We start from the raw sequence: 14,994 nt of genomic DNA, 5'->3' as shown, positions 1-14,994 counted from the left end.
TATCATTTTGTTATTTAAAAACAAGTTAAAGATGGAGAATTGAAGAATAATAAAGAGAGAATATTTTTTTTAGGAATATTAAAAAATAAAATTGAAGTATAATTTGGATAAGAATATAATAAATGATCTATTAAAAAAAATGTTTGTCATGAGATATTTGAAAAGTCACATTAATTCATAATAAAATATTTATTTTTATTAATAATATAAACAAATATCAAGTTTGGGTTTCGCGCACTCCCTATCTCCGACCTCGATCGTGTACTTTTTTTCCCTATCCATGCCCGACCCGATTTAACATATCCGAACTTGACTATCGGGTACCCACGGGTATCAAGTATAGGGTACCCATCACTACAAGAAAACAGAGCATTTGCGACGTATAATTCCTACAAAATTTCTGACGAGAATATATAATTAGTGACAGATTTTCCATTTAAATAATAAATGTCGGTATTTCAGTCGTCAGTAAATTTTTCGACGAATATATAATCTGTCAGGAATATTTGTGACGGTTTTTCCATGATATTTTTACCTGCGAAATTTGTGACGAATATTTCTGACACTATTTCCGACATATAATTTTGTTTGTTTATTTGAAATTTTTCGTAAGAATATCCATCGAAAAAATCATGATATTTATGTAGAAATATCCGTCGGAAAATTCATGACGTTTATGTAGAAATATCTGTCAAAAAGTATTATATTTAAAAAAAAATTATTTTACTAATTATTTCTCATAATTTTACCTATTTGAAAATCATCTCATCAAATATAAAAGACTATCTCAACTATATAAATTAAAATTTTAATAATAAAAAATAAAACAAATAATAACTATTTCTTAAAAATATTAAGTTTAAATTTACTAAGAAAAAAACATTTCTTTCACTTAAACAAAATCTCAAACTCTATACTCCATAATAGATTATGGATTAATGTTGTCTGAAGTTTAATGTTTATCTTCACTCATTATGTGAAATGTGAATGTATCATTTTACTGATCTTCAAATTCAGATAATCAACCTGCATGTGAAAAACAAAAACAAAATGTGAACTTCTAAATACAATATCAATCAAAATGAGGAAATTTTGTAACACTACAACAATTTTAAGACCTTAGGTTCAAGAACTAACTGACAGAATAGATCAATAGGCCTATCATAATGGTCTATTATGGAAGAAAGATCTTATTCACTTAATGATTGATGGAAGACCTGGCCTAAATACTATTGTGTCGATTCAAAGAACAAGGAAACAAGGCTATCAACAAATCATTCATTCTAACATCTTTATTAATTAGTCACTTATAACTAAGAAGAATTTTAACCGAAGCTTCATCAAGTCTAAACATGACTTATCAATAACATCAACTCTTCCATTAATCATAAATTGCTTCCAAGATTCAATAAAATACCAGCAAATCTGAACAATATTGGATATTGATGGCTAAGTTCATCACATTCACATCATGAAGTAATTCTCTAAGGATGGATGGCAGTGAAATACATCAAGATAGAAGAAATGATTAATTACCTCAACATATGAACAGTTCTTAAGATCGCCAATCTGCATCATAAATCGAAATGGAATTTTACAAACAATATAGCTTAATATGAAGTTGTCAGCCCATAATGACCAAGAGAGTTTGATAAGATTAAGAAGAAAGAACCTTGCGACTTATGCAATCAGTATTGATCTAGATCTTTTCGGTCATTTCTTGAAATCCTCTGAAATCCACAAATACATTTATACATTAAACATGAGTAGAATTCGTGGAAACAGAGAGATACCTAAAGACGACAGTATGATTTTAAAAAAGTGAAGGCTAGACACAAATGAAATAGAGGGAAAATCTGGAAACAATAATTCAGTAGTCAAATAAACCATAGGACATTTTGTAGCAAAATCCATGAAAAAAGGTACTGGGGTTGCTGGGGTGATCTAATTGAGATACGCCAAATTAAGGCAAGTTCTACAAGTTAACTATTAACATCTACCGCAAATTAACTTGATATACATGTGTTTACCCAATCAAAGACAAGTTGTAACTGAGCTAGGCCTCAATGGGGCTTGACCAAAAGCCTATTAGTTAAAGAATATATATATATATAATTAGTTAGATGTTGTTTGATTATTATTATACATGTAGAATATTCTCTGGTCTTCTTCCCTCAAGCTTAGGCAATTCATTTCTCATCTTATATTAGATTCCTACTATTCTCAATAAATGTAGATTCTAATCTTGGTCCCAGCTTAGGATTCTTTGATTATTATTATACATGTAGAATACACGTTTTTTGTTGCCCCCCCCATTGGATGAGGGTTCCAATAGTTTATTCTCCGTACAAACAAATCCAACTAATACATGTCTTTTCTATTGCTTTTTGTTCCGTGCTGAAACCAAACAGATTCAAGAATGACTATGTTGTTCTTTGTAGTATGTTGCCTAAGAACATTCAAAACCAAACAAGTCTTATTTTTCATTATTAACAGGAATAAATCCAAAAGAAAACAAGTCACATTTGGGTAATCTCTTATATGGGCATAAATCTACTTCCTATATTGAGGGGAGTGTGGAAATATCAATATCTAACCAAGTCTCACAAGTTATCTTTAGCATGTAGCACAAGTTAAATTGTTGCACTCTCATCAATGTTACTTCTTTACTTATGTATATGTTCATATGAGTGTTTACTCTTTTAAAGATATATCATTGAGAAAATTATTCCAAAATCTCCCTCTATTCTTATCGAGTAGTCGAATCAGTTCTAAATACTTTTAATAATATGTAGTTTGAAGCATTTCATTGAAAACCAAAATTCTTAATTCTCTAAACAATATGTTTACACCAGTATTTTATTTGATGAAGGATGAACAAGTTTGATCAACTCATGCTTGTTGCAGAAGAAAGTGTACTTTGAATAGCCAAAACAAGCTTAAAAATCATTCATACTAAACCTGCAATTATAAAAAAAAAAGGTACAAGTTTAAAGCAAATGACATGAGAAGCTCAAGCATCAAATTTCAAGCCATTAAGACATACGATTCTAGAGAAACAAAATTAACAAACTATTCAAAAAGGAATTTAAAGAAACTTGTTTAACATAGGATAAAAGAAGATGAGGTAGTAAAACAGGTTGTGCCCTTTGCAAATGAGTGTAACCAGGAACTATAATATCACTGTTTGCAACAGCAAACTTTACTAATTCAACCTGTAGATCACAAATAAAATACTAATTTAACAATCATCCTATTCAATTTCAACATAAAAACTAACCTGATCGATAACTTAAGAAAAACTAACCTGAATAAGATTGACACGATAACAAATTGCATCAATGGCATCTCGACATCACAGCCAAAAATCAGTACAAACTTGATCATTTCAACTCCGAGCAGTATGCAACTTCTTTACAGGCTCACCTATCAAATCAGTAGGTGTAGCTTTTATATTCATATGCACATTCTCTATATCAGTCCTCCAAATATGATTTCAAATTTTGTCTCAAGTTTCAGATGAAATATTAAGAGATTTAATCTTTAATCGATACCTCGGTGACCTAAGAATGACCTGACTCTGGCCTAAACCAAACTTACCAAATCCGCCGATTAGAAGAGGACCGTCATCATAGATGTAGCCGACGAGAAGACCTTACAATTATTACAGTTGATCATCGTCCTCTTCTTATGGGTTTCTCAGTAATTGACGGTTACGAAGAACGGTAAAAGTTTTTCTTACTTCTTGAATAGGAACTTCGATTAGTCAATCGCAGCAAAGCATAACTTTCCTTTGTTGCCAGCCTCGAAGTAGAAGTCCGCCGAGAAGAGGTTCCCGGCTTCCGGAATGGAGAGAGAGGAAGAAAGAAGACGAAAATTTATAATAAAATTAACGCATAGATGAAATTCATCTGGCAGTTATCAGATATACATACATGACTATTAATCAAAGGAGCAATCAAGCTGAAAAAGTCAAAGATAAGAGTCTTGTATATTTATCGATTGAGATTTAGAGATAACTTGGTGATGATGGAGTCGATGATTGCAAAACCGACTAGGAACGGTCTAATGATTATGATCCTTACAAAATATTAGGCTAATAAATTTGTCACGGAACTTCCTAAGGAAATTTTAATAACAAAATCCGTCAAAATATCTGTCAAAAACAAAAATAAATTCTGACGACATTCGAATTTGTCGAAAAATATTCGCAAATTTTGTCAAAAATATGTTGAAATCTAAATTCGTCGAAAAATATATCAAAAATACTTTCGGAATATTTCCGTGGAATTTGTGTCATGTATTTAGTGTCCACAAAAACGATGGATATGAGCGTCGCTAAATTTGCTTAATTGTTTTCTACATTTTTTTTCCTATTTTCATACTTTTTCTGACGTTTATTATTTTTGTCACAAATGATGTAAGTAAGATCGTCAAAATTTTTTGACCGACTTTATTCGTCAGTAAATTTTCGTCACAAATACTTCTCGGAATTCCTCAATCAACTAATAATGTTTTATAGATAAGTCTTATATTCCTTATTTACCCGAAAAAGATATTAATGATGTAATTTGTAGTAATATTTTTCATAAAAAAAATAATTATATTCTTTATTTTTAAAAGTAATTATTTTTGTGATGATTTGTTATTTAAAATTAAAGGGTAAACCCCAGCCTTGGCCCAAAGTTTTTCCCACCTGAACTTTGTTGGGTAAACCCCGTCTTTAGTAATATTCAACTTCACCTCCTCCAAATCATGTATCAGTTTCAAGTCTTTAACAATATCAACGATTAGTGCCTTGAAGATTTAGGTAGTCTTATAAAGATGTCAATGGTTTTATTTTATAAATCAAATATAATAATATTTTATATACACTTTAAATAGTCATAAAATGATAAACAAGAAATTTGAGATGATAGATCAATTCAATTACTAGAAGCGGAACATACATTTAACTTCCATTGTTCTTAATTGTCATTGGGATGAATTTCGGTTGATGGATCTTCCAATCTAGCACAACCCTTAACCTCACTTTGGAATTTCTCACTATGTGAATCCTCTTTGTTGATGGAGACAAGAGATATTTTTTTACATACTGAATGCCGCCGTAACCCTACTAATACCAATCGACAGGTATTAAGTCCAATGAGCCTGATCTAGTGTAGCTCTGTGTAGATTGTGGATCATAACCATCTTTTTTATATTTTGGTTATTTATAAATTAACCTCTTATAGATATTTAAATAACATTTTGGTTATTACGCATTTATTCTAAAACCTACCTATTCCATAAACCTCATTAATACTGTATTTAATTACTTTAATTTAAATTTATTAGATAATAGCCCTGTCCAACACTATAAATATTATATTAAAGGTCCAATAACTATTAAATTAATTATAAATTAATCTAACCATCATCATTTATTTGCTGAACAAGACCAGCAACAATTGCCAAATAATAAAACCAGGACACAAAACAAATCACAAATCACTACTTTTAGACATAATTTGTTTGTTAGGAAGGAGAATCAATATATGAATATTGTTGTGAAAATTGTGATATATATATTTTATAAAGTACTAAGATGAGGAGGAATTAGAATTGGAATTGGAATTGGAATTAGAATTAGAATTGAAATTGAAATTGGAATTGGAATTGGAATTGGAATTGGAATTGGAATTGACATTGAAATTTGAATTCTATTGAATTACAATTCAATTCCTATGTTTGGAAAAAATATAGAATTGTAATTCAATTCTAATTCCTATGTTTGAAAAAATGATAGAAATGTAATTCAATTTCAATTTCTATGTTTGTAAAATAAAATATCGGTTCAAAATGTTAATTTCTTAAATATGTTTTCACGTTTTTGACACGTTTAACACGTTTTTGACATATTTAACACGTTTTTGACATGTTTAACACGTTTTCACACTTAAAACACATTTTCACACGTTTAACATGTTTTTCACGTTTTTTTGTATGTTTAATACGTTTTTGACATTTTTAATACGTTTAACATGTTTTTCACACGTTTTGACAAGTTTAACACGTTTTTACATTTTTAACGTTTTTGGCACGTTTTTGATATGTTTAACATGTTTAACACGTTTTTCACATTTTTGGCACGTTAAACACGTTTTTGGCATGTTTAACACGTTTTACACATTTAACACGTTTTTGAAACATTTAACACGTTTTTGACATTTTTAATACATTTAACATGTTTTTCACACGTTTTGATAAATTTAACACGTTTTTGACATGTTTAACACGTTTAACATGTTTTTCAAATGTTTAACACGTTTAACACATTTTTGGCACGTTTTACACATTTTGGCACATCTAACACGTTTTTAAATACACATCAAACCAAACAACATAGTATATATACCTTATATAACTTGCATCTCTTACCAAATATCAAACACTCAACGCCCTTTTATTCTTCTTCTTATTATTCCTATTATTATTATTCCAGAACTAGAAGTACCCTCAACATTCCACAAGTAGAAGTCACAATATATATATATATATATATATATATATTATATATATACCACATTCTATATATGTTTTGTTATCATCATCTCCTTTTCTTTCTTTATTTTTTACCTTGCAAGAGGACCCGTTAGCTGCCCATTACTCACTAGCCCCATTGACATAAAACCGCCACTAACCGAACCCATTGATCTTGTGTCGTGACGAGCTATCTCGCTTGCCAAACACTCCTTTAGCTCCATCACAACTTGAGTCATGTTTGGCCTCCTCACCGATTCTCGCGAAACACAAGCCATTGCCAATTCCACAAGTTTCCATAAACAATTTGTGTCAAAATCTCCCCTTAGCCTATTATCAGCAATCTGATTAGCATCCGCTGTTGATATCATTCCACCCACCCATTGAATTATATGGGTGTCGCCTTGCCTCCTTGACACTGCGGACTTCCCCGTCACTATCTCCAAGAGGACGATTCCAAAACCATAAACATCGCTCTTTTCTGTCACCCTATTTGTAACATAGTACCTAGAGACACCTCATTCAAAGCAATCAAAATCAAGATGGAAACTTATAACAATGAATAAATTAAAGATTGATACTGGCTACATATCAATTAACTTACTCAGGATCAACGTAACCAGGAGTGCCAACAACAACCGTGGAGATATAATTGTTTCCTTCTACGGGGATTGTCTTCGATAACCCATAATCAGCCAGCTTTGCTTCAAATTTCTCGTTTAGTAAGATATTGGAAGACTTAATATCTCTGTGGATTATCATTGGCTTACAGCCGTTGTGCAAATACTCCAATCCTAATTAAGTATATATAACAAAATTAGTTAGAATAAATACTTTTAAGAGTTATAATACAGCATATTAGGCGTAAAATTGATAAAATGAGTAATTAATTAAATTGAAATTTGGTAGACCTTGTGCTGCATCGACTGCTATTCGAAGTCTTTCCTCCCAACTCAATATTTGTGAGCTTCTCTCTGTATCATTCACTGAATTATTATTAATTGATCAAATACATATAGAAGATGGTCCATTTAATTTATTATTTACCTGATAAATGAGTTTCTAGATTTCCTTTTTCCATGAACTCGTAGACAAGTCCCATTTTATCATCTTGGTCGCAATAGCCGAGGACAGAAGTCAAATTCTTATGATTAACACTCACCAAGAACTTAGCCTAGATAATAAATAAAATTGAATGAATGAGTTAAAGAAGGAAGGAAGGATGTGGTTTTCAAAACATGAAAAGAATATATTACCTCGGCTTGAAATTCCTTGTAACTTTGTGTGGATGACTCAGAAAGCATTTTAACAGCAACCGTGGTGTTTCCGACATAGCCAAGATAGACTGTTCCAAAGCCTCCTTTGCCCAGAAACGTCTGGAAGTTGTTTGTGATATTCAAAATCTCAGAGTAACTAAATTGACAATTCTTAATCTGAAATTTAGAACTGCCTTTGTTAAAGCTAATCCTCGGGCTTTGCACTGTATATATAGGAATTGTGTATTAAAAACAGTTCAACAAATTAGTCCAATGTATATATATATACAAATAGGCAAGGCAGGTATATATGTGTGAGTTTTGAAATCTTAATTACCAGTTGTTGTTTTTGTTGTTGTCTGGTTTGTTTTCCTTTTAATGCAAATGCAATACAGGAGAATTGAAACAGCAACTATAAGAAATATGAACCCGCCAACAGAAGCAACTATTGCAATAATAGTATAATTATGACCAGCCTTGCTTGGTGTTGGTGTTGTTATTAATGTTGAATTTACATTGCAATAATCACTTATCTTTCCTTGGAGTGATTGTGGCATTGGACATGTAAAGTTGTTTCCACTCAAATTTCTACAAGAGGTGGCCAACAATTTACTATCAACGCAAATATTTTTTCAAATAAAATTTAGAAAACCGCTGATTGCAACACTTACAAGATGCGCAACAAACCAAATTGAGGTAGAAAATCTGAAACATTCCCAGATAGATTATTGTTCGACAAATCCCTGAAAAGATTAAAATAAGTAATTGTGAAGCTCGCGAGAAAAACTTTATTACAAGAAAAAGGAAAAGTCACAAATGGTACACCTAGAGATGGATTGAGAAATTAGAGGAACTAGCATTTAGCCCGTGCATTTGCACGATTAATAATATAAAAAATCGTAAAAAAAATTACGGATAACATTTTTAATTTTATTTTTAACCGTTTTAAGTTTATGGGTGTTGAATTTAAAATGTAAAGTTTTAGTAGCCTAGTTGGTTAAAGAATTGTATTTGTTTTTGTTAGGTTGCAAGTTCGAAACATACCTCTAGCATTTTTAATTTTATTTTAAACCGTTTTAAATTTAAAGGCGGGTCAACCCACAATCCGACCAAAGTATCCAAATTAACCACAACTCTCGACCCAGCAATCCGGACACTTTAAAAATTAAGGATCATTATATATATATAGATTAGTTAGTTAAAAAGTTGAACTTATATTAATATTAAAACGTCCCGCGTTTATCAAATTTGGTGTTGAATTTTAAATATAAAGTCTTTGTAGCCTAGTTGGTTAAAAAGTTATACTTGTTTTATTAGGTTGCAAGTTCGAAACATACCTCTAACATTTTTTATTTAAATTTTAACCGTTTTAAATTTAAAGGTGGGTCAACCCACAATCCGACCCAAGTATCCAAATTAACCACAACTCTCGACCCAGGACACTTTAAAAATTAAGCATCATTATATATATATAGATTAGTTAGTTAAAAAGTTGAACTAATATTAATATTAAAACGTTCGCGTTATCAAATTTGGTGTTGAATTTAAAATATAAAGTCTTTGTAGCCTAGTTGATTAAAGAGTTGTACTTGTTTTGTTAGGTTGCAAGTTCGAAACATACTTCTAGCGTTTTTAATTTTATTTTTAACCGTTTTAAATTTAAAGGCGGGTCAACTCACAATCCGACCCAAGTATTCAAATTAACCACAGCTCTCGACCCGGCAATCCGGACACTTTAAAAATTAAGCATTATTATATATGTATAGATTAGTGTTAACTTGCTTCTTTTTGTTTAGTTTTTAGTTATCTTTAATTGCTCTCTCACAAATTTGCCTTATTTATCATTTATGTCGACCACCAAACTATTTAACTAGTTTTTGTTCATCGTGCTAGACTCATATTTGAATGATATAGTATATAAACTAATTAGGATATATATACTCTTTACACGCGAATTATTTAAAAAAATAAATAAATATAATTATGTTCCTACTTAAATTAGGATCAATTTTAATTACAGTGACATTAAATTATAACTCATATTGATACGATGACGGAAAAACTGTAGAATTAAATTATAATTTAATCTCAATTCTTAGGTTGATATAAAAAAATATAATACAAATAATATTAATATATTATTTATTAAAATATTGGTTTGACAAAGTCAAATAGCTCCATGGTCATTATATTCTTTTAAATTTTAATATATATATATATATATATATATATATATATATATATATATATATATGAGTTCATTTAATTTTATATATTAAAAAAATAAAATTCTATATTTTAAGTTTATAAATTAAAAAATAAAATAATGATTCAATATTAATGTTAACTTATTAAATTAATTATTGGTTCAATATTTTAATATTTTAAATTAAAAAATATATTAGTGATTAAAAACTTTTAAACATGTAACTTTAATCGTGTTTAAATGATAAAATAATAAATTATTTTGTTTTAAAATAAAAATAAAAAATTTAGAATTATAATTTCAACTTAAAAAAATAGTGAAATTTAGAATTATAAAATTCCATTAGATTGAATTTCATTGTAATTTTAATTTCAATTCTTAATATTAAAATATTTACTCTTAAGAATTAGAATTTTGACCTCCAATTATAGTGCCAATTATAGGTTTACGAAACCTAAATAACATAAATCAAAACCTGGTTCTATTGATTTTGAGTTTGAGTTGTGGGAGTTCAAACCCACAATCATGAAATAAACATACCCTCTAGTCTCCTAAAAGAATTTTAGATTTGAAAGCATGACGAAGGAGTGGGTTCATGAATTTTATTAAATTGAGAAATAATATATAAGGTTTTGAATAAAAACGGAGGGATATGACTTTGAGATATCGAGAGGATGCACATACAAAGTTTGTAATGACGTGAGATTCATAATGAAAGGAGATATCTCCCCAGTCAACCCACTTGAAGATAAGTTCCTGCACAAATTATATATTAACTTATCTAATTAGATATATATAGATCTATGGATGGAAACAAATTAACTTGAATTAGTAGTGTATATATATATATATATATATATATATATATATATATATATAAGAGTCTAAGACATACAAGGAAATGATTTGTGGTGGATTGAGATTCTTGTAACTGCACACGATCCCATCCCAAAGAAATGGTTTAGGACCACAAGGGTCCCCTTGCCAGTTTTTCAACACCTTGTATGTTGACTTAATCCCCATAATAGCACCAACTATATATATATATTTATAAACATGCATAAGTTTGTAAGACAATTAATCCGAATTAAATGGGAATTGAATTTCATGTGATAAATGTATGATTTACACAAGTACCGTCAGTATCAGTGGTCTGAGTATTGCTTGCTTTCTTGATTGAGTGAGCCTCTAAGACATTCAAGAGAGGAGGTAGCAAAGAATTGTTGGTCCGATTTAGAGATAATACATAAGTTGAGCTAACATCTATTAATGGTACCACAATAGTTTCTGTCTGGAGATACTTGGGAGAATAAGATGTCTGAACGAGCTTTCCGTTGATATAAATGTCAAATGCTCGCGAAGCCAAGGGAGTGAGCTCGGCAAAGTGTAAGTAAACATAAAGTTGATCACTAATATTAAATGGGCCCCATGAAACAACCAAGGAATCGTTTGGGTTTTGGGGAGAGCTGGCCGTATTCATGACAAGGAGAGGGAGCTGGTATTTATTAGGTGCGATGGGAGACTCGGTTGTGAGCCTAGTATTGTTTATTATGTTCACAGGAATCCAAATGCGGTCATAGATGTCGTTTTTATACCTGATCGATAATAAAAACCAAATCTTACTATGGTATGGTATAGTACAATATAATGGACAGATCCATATACAATGCTGCTCGGGCTGCTGCCAAAAATATTTTGTATGTATTTTGACAATAACGACAAGATATTACTGTCATTATTGTTAATTTTTGGTCGCTAAAAGGTAATAGCGACATAAACTTGGTTTATTTATTATGAGCGGATAGATTTTTGAAAAAAGTTTAGTCCGGGTAAAGTTTAAATCCTGGCTTCGCCTTATTATTTTATTCAATATTGTTAATTACTTAATAATTACGTACCTATACCAGTTAGCGTTTGTTGAACCGTAGTCCCACCTTCCACGATACTTGAGAGAATAATCTGTCGACTTGTAAATGGTATCATCACTGAAAGGCCTTATCTCTAGAGCCGATATGAAAGGGATTCCAGAGTTGGTATTGATAAGACAAACTTGAATAAAATCTGACTTTGGTGTATACATGATCTCTTTGTCTACTGGTTGACCCTCGTTGAACATTTCAACGGTGCCCCACACGTCAACCCCGATCTGAAGATCGAAAATAGGGGGATAATGCTTGTTATCGTAGTTTGCGTAATAGAATCTCCCCCTTACTAGGAACGTTTTTCCCTTCGCTTGAGGAGGAGTGTTCAAAGTGTAGCAGTTTCTAGTTCCATTTGGGAAGCTCCTAAGATACAGATATTGTTGATACAAAGTCTCTCCTTTTAATTCAGGGGCGACTATTTGGCTTACTCCAGTGTCTATGAAGTCATTGTCTGAATTATATCTCAACCCTGTATCCCTGTCTGTATACCCACCATTAGGTCGCCCACAATCTAAGCTTATGAATCCTGCAGTACATATAATAATCAAACAGACAACAAGCAGGATCATCAATAAAAAAAAAAAATTAACTACATAATCATTAATTTATTTGTCAAACCTGCTTGATCATCCTGAGCATGTAAATTAGGAAGTTCAATGAGCTTCAACAATATTACAATAAGAAGATGCAATCTTATCACACTATTAATTGCCATGGATAACTAGCTAGTGATCCATCTTTAAGATTTACCAAGGCTATTGATAAATGTTTGTCATCTCCATATATATAGGGAATTTCCATGTAGTCTTAATTAGGGGTAAATTGGTAATTCTCCTAGAGTAGACTATATAGTTGTAGATATAATAGTAACTTGTAAAACACTCTATCAAATGTCAGCTTTGTTAATTCCTAAAAACAATATGGCACATGGGTATAAAATAATATTGTAGGGTTGGGGTTAGGGATGGCAATGGGTACCCGTATACCCGATACCCGTGGGTACCCGATGATCGGGTTCGGGTATTTTAAATTGGGTTTGGGGCCGGGGTCGGGGATGGGGAGTGAAAAATAGTACCCGATCGGGTTCGGGGTCGGGGATGGGGAGTGTTGGAAACCCAAACCCGATACCCGAATATATTAATATTAATATATATTAATAAAATTTAAGTGACTTATCAAATTACACATCACAAGTTGTAACTATTAAATATCATTAAATAAATATATTAATTATATTATCATTACTTTTAACATCACGCTTAACATCATTTCTAGGCACACATCTCGCTTAACATTATTTCATTCATTTGTAATAACCATTTCTCTCTCATAGTATCTCCATTCAACTTACTTAAGAGTCTTCAACTTCTATCTCTTCAACATTCTTTAGTTTTTGTTCAAAGTCTCCAATAACAAAAAAATGTTATATTTTTCAACCTCTACCATATAAGTTACATGACTATGCAAGTAAGTAATGTTTTCATTTAATAAAGTTATGTATGTTCTTCATCTTTTACAATCTTATATTTATTTATTAACTTAATCTTCAATCTTAATCTTTATTTTTGTAGTTTCTTCTTCCGTTTTAAAAGCAAAAAAATTAATTTTTTTCAGTGAGTTCTATAAGTACATAAGTAATACTTTCATTATTTCTAAACTTTTTTGTTTAATATGTGAAATTTCTGAATTACTTGACATTTTCCTATTATATATATATATATATATAATTGATAGATATACTTTTATTATATATAAATTAAATAAATCACATTAAACATTGTATAAACCAGTGATGAATTTTTACAACTCACAAACTAAGGTTCTAAATTGTAATAGAATATTAATATTATTAAATATTTTTTATGAAATAATATATAATTTAATAAAGTAATACAATAAATAAATTTATTTTTCATAAGACAAAAATAAAGGGTCAAAGTATTTTTTTAAGGAATATTAAAAGTTCCTTATATTTAGTTCAATATATTAGTTCAAAAATAAAAGAATTTTTTAAATACTATGTTTAACTATATTTAGGGAATAATAGTTCAATATATTAGTTAAATACTTTAATCTTAATTCTATTTTTTTATTTGTTAATGTTGATTTTTTATTTATTGATTTTGTAGGTTGTAATTGACCTGTTGAAGAAGTGTATTCAAGAAGAATGTTTTTTGTGAGAAAATTAATTTGATAATTTTTGAAGTTTTTGTGTTTAATTAAAAATTGTGTTCTATCACTTTTAAGTTTATTTATATTTTTATAGTATGGATGAATTTATATTATGTAGTATGGATGAATTTATATTATATACTGTAAATAATTTTATATCTATTGTTTAATAATATAATATTTATTAATAGTTTTAGGTTAATTATATTTTGTAATAAACATATTATATTTAATTTATATAATTTTAATTAATTAAAATATATATTTTTTAATATTTAATATCGGGTAATGGGGTACCCGTCGGAGATCGGGTACCCGACAAATCGGGGATGGGGATATAAATAGAGATACCCGTCGGGTTCGGGGTCGGGTAGTAATTTAAAAATCGGGTTCGGGGATGGGTACTTCACTACCTGGCGAGTAGGGTACCCGTTGCCATCCCTAGTTGGGGGTGAGCATAATGTCCAAGATATATATCATGTATCCGGAGGTGATAAATTATATGGTAACAGGGAGGTGAGACCTCCTAATTATGAACTATCTAGGGCATTAATCTGGAAAGGGCAAGATCCTGAAAATATGAGTTGATTATTTTGGACCAAGAGTAGAAGAGATTGAGATTCTTGAGGACTTCTTAGGCCTTGTTCAGTAGTGTTTTGAAAAAAATTAAGAGACAGAAAAATTGAATGTTTGAGTAATGATTTTGAGAAGATAATAACTATTTTTGGTAAAATGATTTAAAAAATATTAATATATATAAATAAAATAAAAAATAATAATTTAAAATAAAGATTATTTTAATATTTTAAGTAATGAATTGAACGATGTGATTGATAAAAGGAGAGTGAAATAATGTTTAATTTGTATGAGATTTTTTAAAAACTCATATGATCTTATGTTAACTTTAATTGATTTG

The 14,994-nt window shown here is 30.0% G+C and overlaps 1 protein-coding gene and 1 long non-coding RNA gene across 3 annotated transcripts; both read right to left on the bottom strand.

The window, feature by feature from the left end:
* Window positions 1-1,315: 1,315 nt before the first annotated feature.
* On the bottom strand, window positions 1,316-4,031 carry LOC124918725. Of its 2 annotated transcripts, XR_007097508.1 has the most exons (5): window positions 3,601-4,026; window positions 3,308-3,426; window positions 3,099-3,215; window positions 1,673-1,730; window positions 1,316-1,569 (listed from the first exon to the last, which is right to left on the bottom strand). It is a non-coding gene; the product is annotated as an uncharacterized LOC124918725 (long non-coding RNA). The 2 variants fall into 2 exon arrangements; XR_007097507.1 differs by having other exon boundaries at window positions 3,308-4,031.
* Window positions 4,032-6,599: 2,568 nt separating this feature from the next.
* On the bottom strand, window positions 6,600-12,621 carry LOC124914020 (probable LRR receptor-like serine/threonine-protein kinase At1g05700). Its single transcript, XM_047454480.1, has 12 exons — window positions 12,525-12,621; window positions 11,883-12,432; window positions 11,122-11,579; window positions 10,880-11,018; window positions 10,669-10,740; window positions 8,450-8,521; window positions 8,116-8,366; window positions 7,779-8,002; window positions 7,567-7,696; window positions 7,434-7,496; window positions 7,127-7,316; window positions 6,600-7,029 (listed from the first exon to the last, which is right to left on the bottom strand). Exons 1-12 carry the CDS (start codon window positions 12,619-12,621, stop codon window positions 6,615-6,617), a joined length of 2,661 nt encoding a protein of 886 aa, XP_047310436.1. The 3' UTR covers window positions 6,600-6,614.
* Window positions 12,622-14,994: the final 2,373 nt, after the last annotated feature.

The sequence above is a fragment of the Impatiens glandulifera genome, chromosome 1, assembly GCF_907164915.1.
Source record: "Impatiens glandulifera chromosome 1, dImpGla2.1, whole genome shotgun sequence".
In the NCBI taxonomy this organism is placed as follows: Eukaryota; Viridiplantae; Streptophyta; class Magnoliopsida; order Ericales; family Balsaminaceae; genus Impatiens; species Impatiens glandulifera.
Note: the sequence above shows the minus strand (reverse complement) of the source record. Positions and strands in the feature narration are given on the sequence as shown.